The sequence below is a fragment of the Juglans microcarpa x Juglans regia genome, chromosome 4S (genome assembly GCF_004785595.1).
Source record: "Juglans microcarpa x Juglans regia isolate MS1-56 chromosome 4S, Jm3101_v1.0, whole genome shotgun sequence".
Classification (NCBI taxonomy): Eukaryota; Viridiplantae; Streptophyta; class Magnoliopsida; order Fagales; family Juglandaceae; genus Juglans; species Juglans microcarpa x Juglans regia.
This window is the reverse complement of record NC_054601.1, coordinates 12,162,185-12,184,621: the sequence shown is the minus strand read 5'-3', so window position 1 is coordinate 12,184,621 and position 22,437 is coordinate 12,162,185. Positions and strand designations below refer to the sequence as shown.

Below are 22,437 nucleotides of genomic sequence, written 5' to 3'. Positions count from 1 at the left end.
ACTAATTTAATGACTAGTCTAATGTGAATTCACATAATCAAATATTAATATTATAGTCAAAACTTAAAGTTCTAGCGGAAAATTTAAACCATTACCAATGCTCTTACGTAGCCAAAATGCAGTAAAAGATTGCTGCTTTGCTTGGGGGTGAGGGGGCATGTAGCTTACTGAGCACCCAAATGGACCACATTACTCCTTCGTTATGACAAATATTTATGTACCTAATCCATGTTATTAAAAGTAAGAATTGTCAAAGGGCAAACCCTTTTTGTCAAATTTTTTTTTGACAAACTTAAGAAAAATTTATAATAAATTTACTTTTCCACATATCAGTTATTGATATATTAAAAATCGTGATATTTGAATTTAAAAAATAAAAAAAGTTAACAGAATGAATATTGTAAATAAAATTATAAATATATGTAGCATTATATTTTTTTTTTGGCTAGCTTTGTGTGGCATGTAGTGAAAGTACGAGATTAGGTTTCGTTTAGAATCTAAATTCATCTCAACTCATCATTATAATTTTTTTAAATTTTAATATAAAATATATAAACAATTTAATTTTTTAAAATTTTAAAATAATAATAATATTAAAAAATAATATTTTATTATCTTAACTCAAGTCAACTTAATTCAACAATCAAGCTATGAAAGTTATGATCATATCAAGATGTTGCAACTGGACACGTCGGTAATAAAATTGAAAATAGTATCCATGACATTGACAGCTTCTCACCCAACTAGATAATTCAAAGATAGAATTAATTCTATTTTCAACGTATGTCATTTAAATGATAAAATTTTATTTGTTTAAAATTTATCTTTAAAATTAATTTATATCATGTAAATATTTTATTAGACATGCTCTCTGCACTAGCTTGAGAATAGAATTTTTCTTACTCGCTTCTGCCACAACAAGTTTTGGGTTTTGAATTTTTAAAAAGATCTCTAAAGTATTGAAATTATAAATATAATATTAATAGGAAAATACTATTTATACTTATAATTTTTACTTACATGATAATATGTATTGATGTATCAGCTATTGATATGCTGAAAATTATGAAATTTGAAATTCAAAATTTGAATTAGAAAAGAAAAATTTGATAAAATAGATCTTTTATTCAGTACAAATAATGTTGTGCGCAAAATTATAAATACATATAGCATTACTCATATTAATATACCTATTATTATTTTACAACTTATTTTCCTAAGCAGAAGGGAGAGGTTGGGGCGATCGGTGTAGCAATCCTCTCCGCTATGAAATGTTCGGTTTAAGCCGTAACTACTGTCCCAAAGACGAGCCTGTCACCACATAATTACTCTTTTTAGTATCTCATAATTTGTTACAATACATATCTTGTTTAGAGAATTTGAAACGTATTTTGAGTTTTTGAAAAAATGGTCAATCGATTCTTGTAATAGAATTATTCTCAATATAAAAACCAAACTTGATTAAGTTTCTCAGCCAGCTAATTAAAGATCTATTTGGAAAACGGGTGGGTTTCATTAACGGTTTTCTGGATTGAGAGACGCTTAACTCATCTCATCTCATCTTATCTGATCATTATAAATTTTTTAAACTCCTACATAAAATATAATAAACAATTCAATTTTTTCAAATCACAAAACAAAAATAATATTCTAATAATATTTTATTTAATTTTTAATTTTCATCTCATCTCAACTTAAAGGAATGTTTGGAAACATGTTTCATCTCATCTCATTTCCTTCTCAAATAACATTCAAACACAAACATTTTCAAACTAATCATTACAGCACTTCCAAATTTCTAAATAAAAAATAAAAAATAATTCAATTTTTTCAAATTTGAAAATAAAAATAATATTAAAATATTATATTCTAACAATATTTTAATTTTATAATATTTTTTATTAGGAGTGTAAATTTAAACCGAAAACCGGACCGGACTGGTTGGTCCGGAATCGATTCCTATATTATGAAAACCGGCTCCGGTCTAGTTTCGGTTCCGTAGTTTCCGAAACCAGACCGGACCGAACCGGACTAGTTTATATATTATAAGTTTATATATTATACAAAATATTTATATATAAGTTTTATATATAATATATGATATATAATTATATATTATATATATATATATAATATATAATTATATATCATATATGAAATAATTTCATATTATAATTTATAAATTATAACATAAAATGTTAATATTAAATATGAACATTTGTAATTTTTTTGATTATATGTTATTAATATAATTATATATAAGATAATTTTATTATAATTTATAAAATAAAAGTTTAATCTTAAAGATAAAAATTTAATTGATCATATGCTTTAAACATAATATATATATTAAATTATTAATAACATTTTATTATATATTTTTTACATTTTAAAAAAACCAGAAAATCGGACCGGACCGGAAACCGGTAAAACTAGATGTACTGGTTTAGGAGAGTAATCGGGACGTAATCGGTTGTGAAAAATGAAAAATCGGTACATACCTGTTCGGTCCTAGATTTTGTCCAAAACCGGACCAGACAGGACCGGTTACACCCCTATTTTTTATTCAACTTTTTCTTTTTCATTTCTCAAAATTTAATAAATACTTAACTTAAATTATCTCACTATAATTTACAAATCATCTTATTACTATTTATAAAATTTGCCATATCATATCATTATCCTACCATCTCTTTAGTGTTTTTTCTCGATAGTTTCTCTACATTTCGTGTAGTAGAAAAGATTATGTGCATTGCGTGAAGGTACTAACATTTACAGCTTCATTTTTTGGCAAACACTGGTGGTGGGGCCCTTAAAAGGACGAGAATGAGGAGCCCACACCAAGACTGCGAAACCAATTTCCCTCTGAAGAGTCCTCTTTCTTTGGGTTCCACTATGTTTGCATGGAGTTGTTTCTAGCAACGTGCCTTTCCAAACAAGGGTGAAGGGACTGCATCACCTCACAACTTCTTCAATTTTCACTCACTTTTACTATATACAGACAATTTATTTTCTATAATTATTTTCGGTTAAAGAGAAAAAAATGAAAGATTCTGTGAATGATTTGTACAAGATCCTATCTTGTATTTGTCATTATTTTTCTTGATTATCTTAATTATAATCACAAATAATAAACACAAGCACCGTTTGACTAATATTGCTCTTAGTATTTGTATTTAAGAAATATTACAGTCACAAAAAGATTAAATAAAAGTAAATTTACAAACTGACATATCTTCATATGATATATTAAATCTACTTTACAATAAAAATAGTTTTATAATTTAAAAGCATCACATCAAACCATGTCAGTTTATAAATTTATTTTTATGAAATCTTTTTGTTACTAAAACATTTCTTTTCGTTTTATCCTTTTCAATAAAATACACACACTAAATGATGTAGTATATTTTAAATGGGAGCGGCTACTATGCCGCCCCATTTTGACCGCTGGGCATACCGTCCAGTGTAAATTTTTTTTTTCTTTTTTTTTCACATTTTTTAACATATTTAAATATATTTAAAAAATAAAAAAATACACCAATACATTTAAAATTACTTCCTTAACTATTAAGTAAAAATAAATAAATAAATTTTAACTAATAATCAAATAGAGGTGTTAAATTGAAAAGGTAAAGTAGACTTTCTCATATAATTAAAGTATAAATTAAGATGAAAACGATCACATTTCTATCTCGGGAGTGGTTGGAACTTGGCAGCATCACCTGGTCTGTCCCACCTCTTCCCCATCCCCCTAAGATGTACACAAGTTGAAACCCGATTTGACTGCCAAGTGTCACCATAAGACTTCTTACTCAAAAAACAAACCAAAAGCTACCCACCAAACCCTCCTTAAGACCTGCCTTATTTATTTACATCTGCACAACAAACACCGAACAAAGCACCAAGCAGAGGCAGAGTCCTTGAGAGCACAACTCTGCAACACTGCACTTTTTTCTCCCCTTTTTCATGCTCCCATCCAGCAAAGATCCTTTCTGTTTTTGGGTCTTGAAGACTCGTGTTAGTCTACAATGCTCCAACTCCTCAATGGCAAGTTCCGCCGCCTCTTCTGCCGCGTCCGGTTGCTCAACGCCAGCCACCCCAAGCCCAAAATTCTGGTCAAAAGTTTCCGGAAAACGAGCTTCGAAGCTCAACCTGATGCAAAACACGAACTGAGCTTTAGTGAGTCGGCCTCGGTTTATCCTAATGGCGAATTGGGTGGTCAGAAATCAGAGAAACCGATACGGATAGCCACTTTTAATGCTGCCCTGTTCTCCATGGCACCTGCAGTTTCTGAGACCGAGAATGAAAAGGGAGATACAATGATGGCCAACCGGGTTTTGGACATGAATTTACGAGCAAACTCAGCGAATGACCGTCCCAAAAGTATACTGAAGAAGTCTCCCCTGTATCCCAATTCCACGAATGGGACAGACAATCATTCAAATCAACAGAAGTCTGGGAAATCCAAGTTAAGGGTATCGATAAATTTGCCCGATAACGAGATTTCCCTGTTGCGGAGTAGACACCTGAGTTTCCATGAAAGGGGGCATTCTTCTTCTTCTTCTTCTTCTTCTGCTGCAGATTCAAGTAGTTCAAAAAGTAGAATTTTGAGAGGAGAAGCTCCTTTAAAATCCACTGTGAGATTCCCCAAAAGTATGGTAACTGGTAAGGGCTATGGAAGCCATAGCCATAGGACCGTGCTTGAAGTTCTGAGAGAGTTGGATGCTGATATATTGGCTCTGCAAGATGTGAAGGCAGAAGAAGAAAAGGCCATGAACCCTCTCTCTGATTTGGCTGCTGCTTTAGGAATGAACTATGCGTTTGCCGAGAGCTGGGCGCCGGAATACGGCAACGCCATCTTGTCGAGGTGGCCGATTAAGCGGTGGAAAGCAGAGAAGATCTTTGACGATTCTGATTTCAGGTAACGAAGTATAATAATCATTTTAATCAATAAAATTTAATAAATAATAAAATTTAAATTTCTAAGATAGGTAATAATTTCATATAATATTATAATAAAAATTTTGAATTCGAATTCTATTCTACACTCTATTTTATTTAATTAAATATTTTATATATTTAATCGCTTATTAAAAAAAAATTAAATTTACTTAAAAAATATTAAAATATAAAATAAATAATAAAATTTCTCTACCTTCATCCATTTAAATTTTTAAAATAAATCATGACTTTACAGTTTGTGAATGCTGCTTTCAATTCGTGACAAATGAAAGTGGCTGCATTTGTTTAGATTGATGTACTTTGCATTCCGACTTTGATTGCTTGTACCCAATCGATGCCTTCGACATCATTCCTAAATTTCTTTTTATTGCTATCGATAAGTCCAAATCTCTAATAGCTTTTAAAATTGTTTAGGTGACCATTCAGAGGCAATACTTTATTGAGTAATAATGTGTGTACGGATATATATTATTTCAATTTTATTGTATTTTATTGATTATTTTATTTTTATCATCACAATAAATCTACTTGAACTTTTTGAAATTAAAATTTTAAAAATAAGTTTAAAGACGAAAGATTTCCAACTATGGATGATTAGTAATCTCATATAATTATTGATTTTATTACCTGTCTCTTTGGCTTGCTCACCACTTAATTCTTCTATTATTTTACTTTTATTTTCCCAATAAAAAAGAAAAGAATACTATTCATCTTACTATTGCTATTGTCACTTCGTTGGTTTTCCATTTCGCTTGTACATGAATTTTAAGATTTTAAGGTTTTAAAATTTTATGTTATATTAATTAAAAATTTAGTATATAATAAAAACAATATACATATATATATATGAATAAGTTCAGTTCGATGTAAAAAAAAATAAAAATCAAAACAGACCGATTTGAAACAAGTTTTGAAAAAATAAAATCGGTACAGAACCGTACACACCGGTCCAATCGGGTTCGGACTAGTTTACCGGTTTTTATTTTTAGCATTAGTAGGTATGACAACTCAACTTTAATTTCCTAAAGGTATGTTGTTATCTTGGAACTATAAGATTATAAAGTTGATAAGAAGTAACAATTGTTGAAGCTGTGGTTTAGAGAAAGTTTGGATGGTGAGTTAAGATGAGATTAAATTTAAAAGTTGAATAAAATATTGTTAAAATATTATTTTTATTTTAGAATTTGAAAAAGCTGAACTGTTTATTGTATTTTGTATAAAAATTTGAAAAATGTGTAATAATTAGATGAAATGAAATGAAAGGTTTTTTTTTATCCAAACCTCCCCTTAATCTTTGCAACAACTTTTTTTTTCTCTTTATTGGGAAAATCTGATTTTTCCAAATAAACTCCAGTGGAATGAAGGTACATTTACTATTAAATATACTTCACCCATAAAAAAATATTACAAATTAACCAAACAAAAAAAAAAATACAAAAGTAAACTAATAAATTGATCGTAGTTTCATATAGGACATCATATTGTAAATTTTTTTTTATTATAAACTAGATTTGATGTCTCACATCAAATTATGCCGGTTATTATATGTACTTATTACTAATAGTAGAAATAATTGTTAATGGAAGGAAAAAAAAAAAAAAAAAAGAAGAAAAGAAAGTGATATCAAAGGGAGAACAAGTAATAAGAGTTGCTTTATAAATTCTAGTACTTAACAATTAAACAAGCAACCATAATGGATAAAAGAAATGCTTGGTCCATAAAAATAACATAAAACCTATTTTTGAAATTGACGTATCTTGATATGATATGTAATATTGCAATATTCTTTTTATTATAAAATAGATTAGCATATCACATTAAATCACGTCATTTTATAAATTTATTTTTTTCTTCATCAATCTTGCACTTTCTCAATAGATTATGCGACTCCCTTTATGTTTTCTGGACATAGGAATGTTTTGAAGGCCACGATTGATGTACCCCATATGGGAGAAGTCAACTTCAGCTGCACCCTCCTTGATCATCTTGATGAGAACTGGCGGATGAAGCAGATAAATGCCATAATCCAGGCTAGTGATGAACCTCACATCTTGGCAGGAGGTCTCAATTCACTTGATGAAACAGATTACTCCCCAGAAAGATGGACTGATATCGTAAAGGTAAATGTAGCATTCTGATTGATTAAAATTCATGTCCAATACATTGTTAAGAACATCATGGCCGAATGTCATGAATACTATAACCTATATATATATATATATATATATAATTGTACAAGAGAAATGATATTATTCGTCTTAGATTTTGTTATCTTCAGTCACACTAGCGGATGCGACGTATTTTAACTAGATTTTCATTTCAGTAGTTGACATTATAAGAAACCACTTAATCATGTGTTGTTTGCATTGCAGTACCATAGATTGTGTAAAACCATGTATGATGTTAAGAGTATTCAACAATATCTCTACAGGAACCCTAACAAATACAACGGTTTTTACTCATCCATGAATTCATGTGTTGTAGTATTATGAGGAGATTGGAAAGCCAAGACCAAAGGTCGAAGTGATGAAATTTTTGAAGGGTAAACAGTATACAGATGCAAAGGACTTTGCAGGGGAATGTGAGCCAGTCGTCATGATTGCCAAAGGCCAAAGTAACAACTTTTATCACCTAATATTTCAAATAATGTTATTCTTCATCTTAAATATTTTCATTTCGAATCACACTTGTTAATCCGACATATTTTAAGTGGCCGGGCGGTTGCATATGTCAACCATTTAAATATGAACCACTTAAAAATATACCACATAACAAGTGTGATTCAGGATGATAAAATCTAGAATATAGAATAGCATTTATCAATGTTTTAGGCCTAAGTTTCCAATCAAATATCATCATTCGTGATCATTCTCATTAATCCCATTGATGAGTTATGGTTTGATGTGCAGGTGTGCAGGGAACATGCAAGTATGGAACTCGGGTTGATTATGTATTGGCATCCCAGAATTCACCATACAAGTTTGTTCCTGGATCATATACAGTATTTTCATCCAAAGGGACTTCTGATCATCACATTGTCAAAGTTGATTTAGTGAAAGAAATTAGCACCATTAAAGAAAATGTGATCACCAGAAAGCAGCAGCAACAACCAAAGCAGAAATTTGTAAAGATAACGAAGTCTTCTTCATCAAATGGCATATGGAGAACACATACACTGAGAGAGAGATATTAATTAGTGTTAATATGGTTAGTTTCTGTAGATGGGTTTTGGACCTGCTTTCTTCTCCTTATAATATATATGCTTTGTAAATCATTTAAAACTGTACTTTTGTATGTATATATATATTTAAGGACAGAGATAAGGTTTGGGTGGTATAACATTTTTTTGTTTTTTCTTAAAATGTTTGCGAGAGAGAGAATTCTATGCATCAGCCACTATTCACTTTCACACCTCACACCTATAGTTTTTTCTTTTCATAGGGTGTGTAAGTGTTTTACATAGGGTGTGGAGTGTAGAGTAGTGAATAGTGACTAATAAAAATAATTTTTCTAAAAATAACAATGATAAGATACCTTTATCCACTGCGTAATTACTTAATCCAAAAGAATAATAGAAGGAAACAACATAATGGAAGAGAAATGGTTGAGAGAAATGAAAGGGTCTTTTTTTTAGATGGTTGAAGGAGATGGATTTGGAGAAAAAAGAATAGATACTGTTGATTGAACTAAAAGTTTTTTTTGGTAAATAATTAAATCTTTGGAACCCTTTCTATAAGAACTTTGCATTTCATGAAGAACTTTTCAATTTCAATGTTTAATATGTTAAAACGAGCTGTCAAGAAAAGCATGAAAAATTTAGACTATGTAGTTTGAAAGTTGAATGAACCAAGTCATGTTTGGAAGTGATGAAGGGCCAGGCGGCATGCAGAATGGGCTTGTCCTTCACATCCATTGCAAACGTTTTGTAAATTTGACAACCTCTAATTAATTATATTCTTTTATATTGGATATGAATAAATCTTTACATCAGCCTATTGTTAATTGCAGCCGCAACACACCTTACCTGTAGAGCAAGTGATGTGCTACGGACCTGCTGTGATGTGGTACAATGAGCTGCTCGGTGTGCAGAGGGAAAAAAAAACTAGTGTACGGAGAAAAAAAAAAAAAGAAAAAGAAAGGAGAAGCCAGCTCAAGTATGCTATTGCTGATGTGCTACAGTAGACTACTATATAGCTTTACTCATTGAATATATATGTATTCTTTGGCTTATTGATTGCTTCGAGGTTGTTTTGTTTTTTATGAGTCCTCCTTCGACACATCGTTAATAGCTAGAGGGTGGTTAGGTAAAATTTAAATTTAAATAAAATCTTTTAATATTTTTTAAAGGAAAATAATTTGTAGTCTAGAATGGACAAGTTTCACGTACCTTTTTAAAAATAAATAAATAAATTTGAAATTTATATAAAAAAATCTATTTTATAATAATAGATCTCATTTTTTTTAAGATAGTGTGTGAGATATGCACACTTGATAACTATATATAATATTACTCTTTTTTATAAAGTAAAGGTTTCGTTTGTTTTTACAATTCCTTTCAGCTCATCTTATTTAATTATTATAATTTTTTTAAATTCTCACATAAAATAAAATAAACAATTTACTTTTTTTAAATCTCAAAATAAAAATAATATTAAAAAATATATTCTAATAATATTTTATTTAACTTTTAATTTTAATCTCAACCCATCTATAAAAACAAACGAGGCCTAAGTTGATTTTCAAGTAGCTTAAAATCCTGTCTAAAGTGTCTTCTTTGAAAATTTCTATATTCCGTGTCTAATTTTTTTTTATTTTTTATTTAGATACTTTTTCTACTATCCACCAAGTCAAGAAAACAAAATTCAAGAAGCTCATTTTCTTAGCAACTTTTACGCAATATTATCAAGTGTAGTGAGATAACTAACGTCTAAATACTTTTTTCTCAAGCTTCAATTTCCTCTTTATTTTCTTTTAAAATTCAATTAAATTTGTAAACCCTTTAGTTACATAAGACTACTAATTTGAAACAAAAACTTAGTAATTTAATTAACTATACTATTTTTCATCCAATATTTTTAATTAAAGAAATTTTGTGATTTAATCAAATAAATTCTTTCTTATTCCATAAATTTAATTTGATAGCATATATTGTTTAATTTCACTTAATAATAATAAAATTGAAGAGTGGATGCCATAACACTGTAATAAGATAGTAGGTGTGCCTACAAAAAATAATAATAATAATAATAATAAGATAGTAGGTGATGTGACTTCATATTTCATATTCGGTTTTTTTTTTTCTTTCCATTTTAGTGTAGAAGAATCGATATATTCTTTCACTTGATCCCGACTACTCCAATATGGCTAAAAAAAGGCCGTAAAAATACCTAAATTCAAGGGCAAAAAGCCAAAATCCTTGAACATTTCCACCCACGCCACTTGTTTAAGCTGCGTTAATGGCTGCTTGGATCTGTTCCAGAGTTCTGCCCTTTGTCTCAGGTACCACTGTGACCACAAACACTATAGCCAGTGCATTGATTGCGCCATAAAGAATAAAGGTACCTGAAAACGAGTGATACAAGAAGTCAAAGTGGTGGTAAGTGTTTTCTGGGTTCTTCTTCTTAGGCTATAAGGTTAAGGTTAGTGAATTTAATTATTGAACTTATTCTTTAGCATTCTTTTAATTTGTGGGTTTAAATTCTCTCCTAATAATTAAATTGCTAGTACTATTTAGTCGAGTACTTGAGGTGGAAACTGAAGGGTTTTTCTGTTCTTCAAATATCCAACAAAGGAGAGGAAAGGTTTTTTTCATTGGAAGTAGGGGAAAGGTTGAGAAACCAAAGAGTTTATATCACAGGAGATGAAAAGTTTTGTTTTTTTTTTTTTTTTCAGCAAGTGGAGGGTAAAAGTTGAAAAACTGAAAGATTTTCTTACACAAAAGAATGAATAAATAATAAAATTTATAAAAATGTTTGATGATATGGCTCATTCTTTTGTGAAGAAATTATTTTGGTTTTATATAGGTAATAGATGTTAGACATTTATTAGTTAAAATGAGAATAAGAAAGATCAAGAAGAAATGGACAAAAAGAAAGAGAAAAAGAAAGATAAGAAAATGAGAAGAAGCTTTACCATAGGAGCTCCAGCTCATGAGAAAGTTGAAAGTGTAGGAACATAGCCATGCTCCAAACCAGTTGACTAGGGTAGCAAGGCTTCCACCCCTCCCTTTAATATTGATAGGAAAAATCTGCAACAAAAAGCATTTTTCATATTGGTGGCATGACCAAATCTTAGTTAAAATGGTATTAATCTTGCCGATCGATGCTAATTACCTCTGACATCACAACCCAAGGAACTGCACCCATTCCTGCAGAAAAGGATCCTATGTACAGCTGACATCATTGAATAATTGTTAAACAACAAAAGGGGGAAAGAAAAGAAAAGAAAAGATTGAACTGATAATCTTTTGCTGATACCAATCTGAGTGCATAAACTGATTTAGAAGAGCAGTTGATGTTACCAGTATGCCAGTTACAGCGAGTATTGGGACTGCCTGTAGCGCCAACTCATGAGCCTGGGGCACAAAACAATGTTTTCTATTTATAAACCCCATGTGCAAACACACCACTTATTTTGAGACCCATTTCAGTTATAAAAATAAGTCAAAACACAAACATCTTTTATCCTAACTGATGCAACAGTCTTTCACATCAATGATATGTTCGGCACGTCAACAAGGCCTGGTTTGGATAGTAAGCTGAGATAAGATGGAAGTTGAAAGTTAAATAAAATATTGTTAGAATATTATTTTTGTTTTGGGATTTGAAAAAGTTGAATTTTTTATTGTATTTTGTTTGGGAGTTTGGGAAAGTTTGAGAAGAGATGAGCTGAGATTGTTTTACTATTCAAACTAGGCCTAAGTGGACTTGCAAATATAATTTCTCTTATGAGAACACAGTGAGGAAGCTTTTGAGGTTGACAGTTTAACAATTACCTTCATATAGAATGCAATTGCTGCTAGCATGCAGCCAAGGACCAGCCCTGAAGCAGAAACCTGAAGTGAAACCAAAACAATAATAAATAATAAAGCAAGAAATATAAACTCACAGAAACCTCTATACATGAATGAGGATTCATATGATGAGATTATCAGCTGATGTTGTTTGCACAAACAACTTACCAATAAGAGGGGTTTCCTTCCAGCTCTATCTATGAAAGCTGCTCCAAGACCAGTAACCACAACCTGCAGAAAGGAAATCATGTAGAGATATTTCCATTAGAAAAGAGATATCACAGATTTACAAGGAACTGGTGAAATTGAGATAGAATTGGTAACCTGTAGACATGCATAGGTTATAGTTCCAACGCTTGAAGAAAAGCCTGGGAGATCTCAAATACTGTAGTTAGATTGTAATTATAGAACTAGTTCACATTTCAATTATCTGCTTAAAATTGTTATATTTAGTTTAATATGATGAAAGAGATGCAAATAGAGGGAAGAATGTTGTCAAAATGGTAAGATTTTCCCATGTTGGGGATTCTACCAAGAGTTTTGCATCCTCATCCTTGTCAAAGGAAATCTTCATGGATGTCTCGTACCTGCTGACTCAAAAATTTCTCCAGTGTAAAAGCAGATTCCATTGATTCCTCCAAATTGTTGACATACCATCAACCCAACTCCTATCTGTCCATGGTTGATATAAAGATAACTTAGATAATGGATTGTTCCAGAAAGAGTTAATTGAAAAGTAAAGATAAAGGAACAAACACCGAGGAGTAGAATCTGTTTAGAGAGAGAAACACTTACAATCACTGAGCGTGAGTATCTTCTTTGAAACAATTCCAGAAATGTGGGTTTTGGGAGTAGTTCGAGAGTTGCAATATAATCCTGTCAGGCATGATATCATTCTGTGAATGCTTTGATTTATTGTCCTTGTGGATTGCAATGTATATTTCAGAAATCAGAAATTAGAACCTGAATTTCAGCTGCCTCCTGAGATATATCAACATCCTTGCCACGAAGTTTCTGAAGTGCAGCTTCAAACTCTTTTTCTTGCCCTGTCTTTGCCTAAATTATAATGGGGGTTCATTTTCTATGTGTGCATTATTTTCAAGATTATATCATTTGAGAAAAGCTCATGAAAAATTAATAGTATTTTCTCGTGTATTTCTTTGTGTATATACAAAGTATATAAATGTTTTATGAATTCATGTACATCTTCATATATGAACTTCTTTCATCAATATTCTTACCAACCATCTGGGAGACTCTGGAATAAGAAAGAGACCCAAAAGTAGAATAGCGATGGGAATGAGACCTGCAAGTACCTCACAAGTGAGCTCTCTCTGTCATAGTATCCCTCATTTGTATGTCTTCTAAGATATATCACAATATTATTTGTTGCAAGGATTATGCCAATCTCACTGTCCTTTTCGCAATATAACTTAGTGTGACCGAGCAACAAAATTTCACCTGTTAATGCTAAAGCCCTCCATGTTAGTATCGTCCCAATAATGAAGGCAACAGACACTCCAGCACAGATCATGAACTGTGAATTAAGGGGACAAATATCAGAAATCATCATCCCACATTTTATCAGAAAGGTCTGCATTAAGCTTTTGCTGTTGCATACTCAAGAAAAAAAATATCACTTCAGCATATAATATAAATAGCTTCAGAAGTTAAAGCATTGTTAAATAAGGTGCTCTTCCAATTGATTTAAGTGTACATATTTACCTGATTTATAGTTGTCAGTGCACCTCGAAGATCCTTGGGTGCAATTTCAGCTATGAAAACGGGTACCTTATCGTGCATAGTGTCAAAGTTAGTAGTTGTATGCACTGGATGATTCATAATAGGGTATGTCACCAAAAGGTAAGGTGTAAACTCTTGTAGCAATAGCTTGAATTAAACTGTGAGAAAGAGAAATAGACATGCACCACATAGGAAAAGAGTCCCATTCCATATCCTGTAGCCAGCCTGCCAATGTCCAATGCTAAAGCCCCCTTTTTGTAATAATCAAGATGCAGAAAGGATGATCAATTCACGTTTCTGGTGAGATTTTTTTCTTTGTAGATAAAAGCACAAATAACTTGAAGGAGTAAAATATACAAACCTCAGCAAAGTATATAGCAAGCCACCCTGCAGTGCAGACAGCAGCAGATACTCTCATCGCCTGCATAGATTCCGCAATAGATATGTTGCTACATGGTGAACGTACTCCAAAAATTAAGCATGCAGGACATCTGCGGAATCAACATGTTTGCCCTTTGCTTACCCCTTTTCGACCAACAAAATCAGCAATGGGCCCGCTTGTTATTGCACCGACCATTGCCCCAATGGTCAATATGGAGCCAAAGACTGAATACTGCATTAGTACACACACATTGATTCAAGACTTGCTATATTTTGCCTAGGCATATGTATAACTAAAAGATGAGCTCAAGGCATCAAACTTGTATAACTAGAGTAAGTGCTCTATTCAGTAGCCTACCTCAGCTAAAGACAGACTGAGATCTTGCCTTATAGCACTCTGAGTAGGTGAGGAATAACCCGCCTGAAAACCAAAAGAGTCTAAGAACAGAATAATACAGAACATTTGTCATTGTCAACAAAGTTGTACACTAAATGAAGTTAGTGGGAAAACGACTGAAGAAAGAAACACACGAAAACAAAAACAGAACAAGCTCTTACACAGGCTCCAAATTCATATGAACCACAAACTGCAACAAATGTGCTGAAGTAGATCATCCAGTGATGCCCTTGGCTGCTTTTCTGAGATGATCCATCTTCTCCATCAGCTAGATTCTTCTCGCCCTGCATAAGCGGCTTTCTTATCTGTTCCTGCACGCTACTCTCTACATCCTCTTTGATGGCCATGTCTTCTAGTCTATCTGTATCTTTATAAAACTATCTCTATAAATAGCAAAAAGAAGAAGTTATAAACAGATGGACTTAGAACCAAGGAAGTGTATATTAGAAGAAGCTAGGGGAGTTGATACCTATGGATATAGTACCAAATGCTGTAACCAGAGAAAATTCTCAGCAACTGTGACTTTTTTCAAGTTTTCTGACCTTACCTCCAGTTCCTTTTTCCTCTCAGTATCTTCTTGAGTTCATTTCCTGTAACACAACCAAGTAGGCACTTCTTGTATTCAATTTGAATTTTGCTTTCTCAATTTTCTGTTAAATTTATGTGGACAAGGGCATTTGGCGTTATAGAAATATCTTTGTCGGTACATGCAAATTGACTGAGAAAACATTGGCTTCGACTTTCTATATGGACACGGCAAAACTACTGAAAGTGAAGTAACATTAAACTTACTATTATTTTTTAAATAAGGGAACTTCAGCAGCTTCTTGGGAACATTTTCTTCTTTGCTATCTTTGGAAAATAGATGTATTCTAGTTTTGAAAATGGCTTTTGGGATTGCTGGCAGGAGATTTTTGCAAATAACCCTTGCACTCATCCAAGGAAAAAGGAGAATGATTGAGACGAAAATGATCAGCTTGAATTTCTTTGTAAGACTAGGAAAAAGAGAAGTAAAATGGTGAAAGAAACTTCATATAGATCGTAGTATATGGACCTCCATTTGTTGAGAAATAATCTCACATTGTCTGTGAACAAGGTCTTGGACATGTTTATAAAGAATGAGTAATCATCTCTTATTGAATTGGTTATATAAGATGAGTTAGGCTCATAAATCATTTACCTCCTATTTGTATATGGAACTGTTTTGTGGTCCACTTGGGGGCTTACAAGAATATTAAAACTTTATAATTTTCAAGAATCCCAAGAATATTTTAGTTCTTCTGGTTATGGTTGTATTATGCTTAACCAATCACGCTAGCTGGAGTTGTCATTTAACTCCAAGAGGAAGACCCCCCGATTTGATTTCGACAGAAATGTTACTGATAATGCTCTTTCACAATGTAATGACGAATCATAGTCAGAAAGCAGTGATAATTAGTAGAACCCAGATTAAATATAAAGCACAAGTTCCAGCTACCAAGAACTTGGAGCAACTACCATTCCTTAATGGGAAACTTGAACTTTGATTGTTAGTTTGAAGCAGTTCCTTCTCATCTCTTTGTACATAAGGAAACAGAAAAGAACAAAAAGATTCCCTTCTTAAGTAATGTCACCTGTCATTTTCCAGGAAAATAGATCAAGGTTTGGCAAACAGTACCAAAAGGCCTACATCTTCACCTTATTTCAAGTTTTTAACCAATAGTTTTCAGTTTTATGATGCTTTTCCTGTGAAAGCATGTCACAGGAAATTGTAGGCATGCATGTCATAAGAGATTGGGCACTCGCGAGAATATTCCCACATATCATCAATGAGAGTTCTATTTATTTATCTCAAAAGTTAAAAGAAAATACGAAGGAGTAGATTTTATTATTTATTTTATATTTCTTTTATGTATTGATTCAAACTTTTCCTTAATAAATAAGCTCAATATGTAAAATATCTAATTTTTAATTAATAGAGAGAAGCATAGAGTTAGGATTCAACATTTATATTATGATATCATATAAAATCATCACTTATCTAATATAACGAAATAAATTTTATTATTTATTTTATATTTTAACAATCAGAGTCACCCCCACTTTGATCTGTTTTAGGAAGGCATCCTTAATATATTCCAAGCTTTTATCATTTTATTATTTTGATAGAGATAACATGTCGAAACAGTTGACATCATCCCTAAGACTAGAGAACAACTTCTCGTGGTCCCCAACAAAAAGTTGAATGGTAAAAAATTGAAAATTATAAAATATAAACGTCCTTGTCATACTTAAGATGTCTCTACCTAAACTCCAAACAACAAATTAGAGCCAACTTGTCACAAAACCTCCAACTCCATGCCAAAAAATACCAGAATTTGGATATTGAGAATATATATTTTCAAAATATTTTATTATTAATTATTATTTTATTATTATTTTTTTTCTATATTTTACTATTATTTACAGAAGATAAAAGATATTTATAATCGTAAATTATACAATCGCTGTATAATCGTTTTGAAAAAAATAAATAAAACATAGGATCTACATAAAAAAAATTAATTTTTTAATAGTAGATTCTACTGTTTTTCAAAACGATTACGTGACGTTTATACACTTCAAAATTATATATAAAATTACTCTTCACAAAATATCTGAAATTACTCGTTATCCAAGCGTAATCTAAGATAGTTCTCAGCATCTAGCTCTGAATGCTTCTATCTCAGCCCGATGTGAGGAATCCGAGGACCCAAAAGATCTGCGAAAGTTGGGGGATCAAGACAATGAGGCACTTTCCACACCCAAAGAAAGAACCCAAGACAAGCTCCATGCAGAGTCTAGTTGTATGTTTGTGTCCATGGATGCCAAATTACTAGTGCATGGAAACTTCACATGATCAAGTAGTGTCAAGAAGACGGCGACACCGCGACACCAAAATATATGGTGTTCTAGCATGAAGACATTGCAATTTCATATATGAGTTCTTCTGTTTGCAAGCCGATATGTAGAACACATCATTTACATTACTTACATGATAAGATTTGATTTGTAAAATTTAAATTTTAAAATTTTTATCTAATAAAAAATTATGTCATGTAAGAACTTCCTCAATGGCTTATCTAAACTTTTATCTATTTTAACTAACCAAAACTTACTTTTCCTATTTTAACTAATGATTTTTACAATATATTATTCATTAGCTTATCTATTATTTCTTTATATTAAAAAATGGTATTTATTTATTTATTCTAACCAGCACATGTGCAATTTCTTATTATCTTTCAATATTTTTAATATCCCCTATTAACTTGATTGTAATGTACTAATGTGTCTATCAAAAGCTCTATATGATAAAAATTACCTAAATAAAAAAAAAGGAGCATATTATCAGTTTTTTTCACACTCGGCTTCTTAAACAATGATGGAGGATGCCACTTACCAAGAAATAGTAAAAAGAAAAGGAAAATGATTTATCCACAATATTTTGTACAACACATTGTACAACAATGTGTTAAATAAGGGGCATTTTTATAAAATTATGTTACTTTTATAAGATATTTTATAAAAATACCTCTCGTTTAACACATCGTTGTATAATATGTGTACAAAATGTTGTGGATATATCATTACTCAAAAGAAAAATAGCAAAGAAGTAAAGGACAGAGAGACAATGAATAAATTTTTTGTTAGATAAACGAATAGTTCGATTTACATGTAGCGGATTACTATAGCTAGCTAAATGTATTTTAGATTTTTTTTTTTTATATAATCGGATGACAGTTTTTATTTGAATATTTCATTAGCTCATTTACATTTCCATGTAAAATACGAAAACCGTTTATAATGTACTAAGCATTTTATTACGTATGTTATTCACACTGACTTGTAAATAAAATTATATATCTATATATATTGATTCAAATTGGATGGCCGGATTGATAAAATTTCTCCTACAAAATAAAGAAATAGTTACCAAAATTTGTTTGTTCTGATGATTCGGGCCTGGTTTGTTTTTACAAATTATCTCATCTCATCTAATCATTACAATTTTTCCAAACTCCCAAACAAAATACAAAAAATAATTTAACTTTTTCAAATCTCAAAATAAAAATAATATTAAAAAATTATATTCTAACAATATTTTATTCAACTTTCATTATATCTCATCGCATCTTATCTCATTTGTATAAGGAAACGAGGCCTAAGTTGAACTCTTTTATCCATGAAGATAAATAGGATTGTTATGAAAATGGGGCTTATGGATCCTTGGTTATAGATTAATTAAAGAAGTTATTTCCTAAAAAAGTGAGATGGACTAGTTAATATTCCTTTTATGAGTGAGACCTAGTGAACAATTTTATCCCCACATATAATATACAAATATAAAAGATAGACAAGATCTAGCCAGCCCATAAATTAATAAAAAAATAAATAAAAAGACAAGATCAATGGAGGTTGCACAAGAAATTGAGAATCAGATCCACTGCATGCATGCAAGATAAACTATGGTCAGCAGTCTCGTGTTTACCAAAGCAATTCACGTTCTACAAAACTCAAAATGCATGTGATCCCGAGATATATATTTGGTATGTGGAGTTGAATCTGGATCTCTGTCTTTGCTCTTGGTTCTGTGCAAAGTATTAAAAAAAGGCACACGCAAAGTAGCTTATTCAGCATATTTTTCTTTGTTTAATACCAAGCAGATGGTCTTTCAAGACATAAATTCTCTGTTTTTCATGTAAATAAAGCAGTTCATTAAATTCCCCTCCCAACAACCAGCCCTACATGCACCTATGTCTAAATTGCCTGCAATTAGGTATGCCATCTCTAAAGCATTCAACAGTTTTTTAAAAGATTCCCTTATCAAGAAATAAATTTAACATTTTAATTGGAAGGAAAAGTAAAGATAGGACTCAAATTTAAAACCAGACTCTAATATCATATTAAACAATTAATTATTCAAAAACTTAGAAATATAAAATTAAAATCATATTTTCAAACATAAGATTTATAGCAAGCAGTGCTGACCCTTCTACTAATTAGGAAAGGTTATCATGCATGCTGGAAAATATAATAATTTTGGATTCTCAAGCTTAAACTCTTTTGAGGATTTCTCCGAAACCAACAATTTTTATCAATATGATTACTTTCTTTTATAAATCTCACATTTTTGTCAAGTGAGACTTCACATTTCGACTTCTCTCGAAGTTACTCATTCATCTTCGTCTTTCATTTCTCTATTTTTCTCTTCCACGGCTTCCACCTCTAAAAGACTCACTTGTGAATGAGTATCTTTGTCTAAGGGGATCCCTTTTCTAACATATGGAAGATGCACTTCTCATTGAAGAAAGAGGGAAAAGCCTCCAAAACATAGACACTACAAGAGCAAGAAGAGAGAACTCGTGGGTCTACCGACCAACCCATCTAAGACCTTCAATCTTTAATGTTTTTCATTAATTGGCACTTAAAATGACTCCACGACAATATTACACTTATCCAACATTAAACCAACTACATGTTTTGCAAGAAAATGACTTAAATGAACATAATAACAATGACATTAATTAATTTTAACCGACCCCTTGAGCACATTCCCATTGCCTCCTATGCCAATTATAGATTCCCTTGAGAAATTCTTGGTTCCTTGAGACCTTCAAATATGAACCTAAAAAAAGTAGTACTCTCAAGGATGTAATCGAGCCCATAACCCAAATCCATCTCAATTTCATCATGCTTTTCACTATTCTTCATGGTCATGTTCAAGCCCTCATTTCTTTGTCTTTTTCTTCCTCTTCACAACAAATAACAAACCACACCCATCGTGATCAAAACCCCGACATCGCAACCAATCGAGATGACCAAGATCTTTACCTTCCTAGATGACTTTTGAACTTGAGATCATGAAAACCAGATAGAAGAGGCACTTGGCATTTACTTTAACGGTTGGATCGTACCGATTGGCGAACGTCGCCACTTCAATCGAGGGGTAGGGGTGCAGTCGGAAACGTTGCCAAGGGAGATACCAACCATGTACAAGGCCTGCACATTTGAGAGGTTGGTGGTGTAGGTGGTGCAGGGAGAGTTGCACTTGAGTGATTGGTTGCAAGTGGAGACAGCGTCGTCTAGGGTCTGTCGAGGGACTACAAACGTTGGAGTGGGCCCTGGTGGTGTTGTGCATGCAACCCTGGGAATTCTTGTCAGTTTGGAAGCCACAGGAAGAGCGAATGTTGGAGTTTGGAAGGAAATCATTGATGAGGGCTTGGTAGGCGAACCAGAATGACTTGGACAAGTTTTGTCCCATTAGAAATTATAAATGGAAGCTTTACACTACACACATCCACCTAACTAACATATTTTTTATTTTTGCTATTTAAACACACATATTTAAGTATTAAGATAGAATAACAAAAATGAAAAATTATATATTGATTAGGTGGATGTATGTGGTGTAAGGATTACTTGTAGAATAACTCTTGTCCCACAAGTTGGTGATCAGTAGAGGAACCAGAACTTTTTGGCAGGGGGCAACTTTTCTAATGTATCACACGTTTATGTAAAATAAAATGGACAAATATTAATTTTAATTTCACGAAAAATTATAAAAACATAACTATATATAAAAATCAATTCTCAATAATTTGCTCTATACATGCATAGATAAAATTATAAAAATACAACTTAACATCTATTTCAGATTTATGATAACAATGTTTGATGGATATATAATATATATATATATATATATTCATTCATTATTATTTTTCAAACGAAATATTTAGAATTTGTTCTATTCATAAAAACTATCAAGTGATTTTTGACAAGCCTATCTTTCTTTCTAGTATGTAAATTAGCTTATCAAGTTTAATGTAAAAAAAAATATTAGACATTTTAGTGTCACATTAAACATATAATACTATAATTAAGATTTTAAATAAATTTTTGTTTGCTCGATAAAGTCTAGGGGGATAAAAATTTTCAATTGTTTTTAATATAGATCATCAAATTTAAATAACTTTCTTGAATTTATTTCACTTTGAATTCCATATTAAGAAACCTAATATTTAATAATAAAAGACTTTGGGACACAAATTAATAAGTTTTTTATTTTTTCATAAACTTAACTTATAATTTAATTTAGGAGAGGCCACATCATAGGAAATAAATAGCATATGGAAATTATACAACGTTTTGGGACTATAGGAAAAAAAAATTAAGAGGCATTTATTGGTGTATAGAAGTTTTAGAAAATTTTGGAGAGTATAAGGGAATTATAATTTTTTTTTTTTTGGGGGGGGGGGATTTATTTATTTATATATATAATTATGAAAAAAAAAAACTAGGAGATGTATTGAATTTTAAATAACTTTTGGGGTTAATGTAGTTCCGCCACTATTTGATGATGGACAAAGGAATTTCAAATGTATAAACGATGCCCACTTGTCTTTATTTATAGACCACAAGCACTGGTTTGCAAGGGACACAACTATTGGCAATTTCCATAACCGTTTGACTCAATCAAATGGTTGTCTGTTGACACTTTCTCAACCAACGCCCCCAATGAGAACCATCATCATGGGGAGGATGAAAACCTAAGAGGTACACCGCTTGGCATGTAATCACACCCCTCAAATCTACATTTCCCACAAGAACACACAACAATGGTGATAAATCCAGTTGAGTATTTTACCTTGGTACCAATATAAGTTTTCCACAACTCAACTCCCATATGCAATTCTTGCAGATTGGCGTCAGAGCATAACACGCCTTTACGTGCGCATACATTTATTATTACCTTATCTAAATGCACCCTTTACAATATGTTCTCTCACTAATCACATATTAAGGGTGACTTCATTTCGTTAAATCTTTAATGAACAACATCAATTCTCTGTGATCGAATAAATATTCTTGCTACAATTGACGACTACAACCGAATATATCAAACATGTATTGAATT

The 22,437-nt window shown here is 31.5% G+C and overlaps 2 protein-coding genes and 1 long non-coding RNA gene across 8 annotated transcripts; 2 read left to right on the top strand and 1 right to left on the bottom strand.

Moving 5' to 3' along the window:
• The first annotated feature begins 3,864 nt into the window (after positions 1-3,864).
• LOC121263636 lies at positions 3,865-8,239 on the top strand. Its single transcript, XM_041166654.1, has 4 exons — positions 3,865-4,924; positions 6,878-7,085; positions 7,450-7,579; positions 7,875-8,239. The coding sequence occupies exons 1-4, from the start codon at positions 4,032-4,034 to the stop codon at positions 8,156-8,158; spliced, it is 1,515 nt and encodes a 504-aa protein (XP_041022588.1). The 5' UTR covers positions 3,865-4,031; the 3' UTR covers positions 8,159-8,239.
• A 1,973-nt stretch (positions 8,240-10,212) lies between these two features.
• Positions 10,213-15,192, bottom strand: LOC121263637 (sugar transporter ERD6-like 7). Of its 5 annotated transcripts, none has more exons than XM_041166655.1 (19): positions 15,046-15,192; positions 14,660-14,881; positions 14,460-14,522; positions 14,244-14,333; positions 14,082-14,141; positions 13,906-13,971; positions 13,703-13,768; positions 13,439-13,514; positions 13,219-13,283; positions 12,941-13,033; positions 12,773-12,853; positions 12,565-12,649; positions 12,302-12,345; positions 12,146-12,208; positions 11,960-12,019; positions 11,486-11,539; positions 11,298-11,357; positions 11,098-11,212; positions 10,213-10,527 (listed from the first exon to the last, which is right to left on the bottom strand). In XM_041166655.1, exons 2-19 carry the CDS (start codon positions 14,843-14,845, stop codon positions 10,409-10,411), a joined length of 1,446 nt encoding a protein of 481 aa, XP_041022589.1. In that variant the 5' UTR covers positions 14,846-14,881; positions 15,046-15,192; the 3' UTR covers positions 10,213-10,408. The 5 variants fall into 5 exon arrangements, with proteins under 5 accessions (XP_041022589.1, XP_041022594.1, XP_041022592.1 ...); XM_041166660.1 differs by having other exon boundaries at positions 14,660-14,859; positions 15,046-15,144; XM_041166658.1 differs by having other exon boundaries at positions 15,041-15,143.
• Positions 13,033-15,710, top strand: LOC121263638. 2 transcript variants are annotated; one of them, XR_005940310.1, is made up of 3 exons: positions 13,033-13,300; positions 14,042-14,176; positions 15,406-15,710. It is a non-coding gene; the product is annotated as an uncharacterized LOC121263638 (long non-coding RNA). The 2 variants fall into 2 exon arrangements; XR_005940309.1 differs by lacking the exon at positions 13,033-13,300 and having other exon boundaries at positions 13,967-14,176.
• Positions 15,711-22,437: the final 6,727 nt, after the last annotated feature.

Excerpts from the sequence above, each read along its gene's own strand:
- LOC121263636 (XM_041166654.1), top strand. The coding sequence starts at position 4,032 with ATGCTCCAACTCCTCAATGGCAAGTTCCGCCGCCTCTTCTGCCGCGTC. Across the intron at positions 4,925-6,877 it reads TTTGACGATTCTGATTTCAG|GAATGTTTTGAAGGCCACGA; the intron begins GTAACGAAGTAT and ends TTCTGGACATAG. Across the intron at positions 7,086-7,449 it reads GATGGACTGATATCGTAAAG|TATTATGAGGAGATTGGAAA; the intron begins GTAAATGTAGCA and ends CATGTGTTGTAG.
- LOC121263637 (XM_041166655.1), bottom strand. The coding sequence starts at position 14,845 with ATGGCCATCAAAGAGGATGTAGAGAGTAGCGTGCAGGAACAGATAAGA. Across the intron at positions 14,142-14,243 it reads ATTTTGTTGGTCGAAAAGGG|GCGATGAGAGTATCTGCTGC; the intron begins GTAAGCAAAGGG and ends GAATCTATGCAG. Across the intron at positions 12,346-12,564 it reads AGAAATTTTTGAGTCAGCAG|GCTTTTCTTCAAGCGTTGGA; the intron begins GTACGAGACATC and ends GAGATCTCCCAG.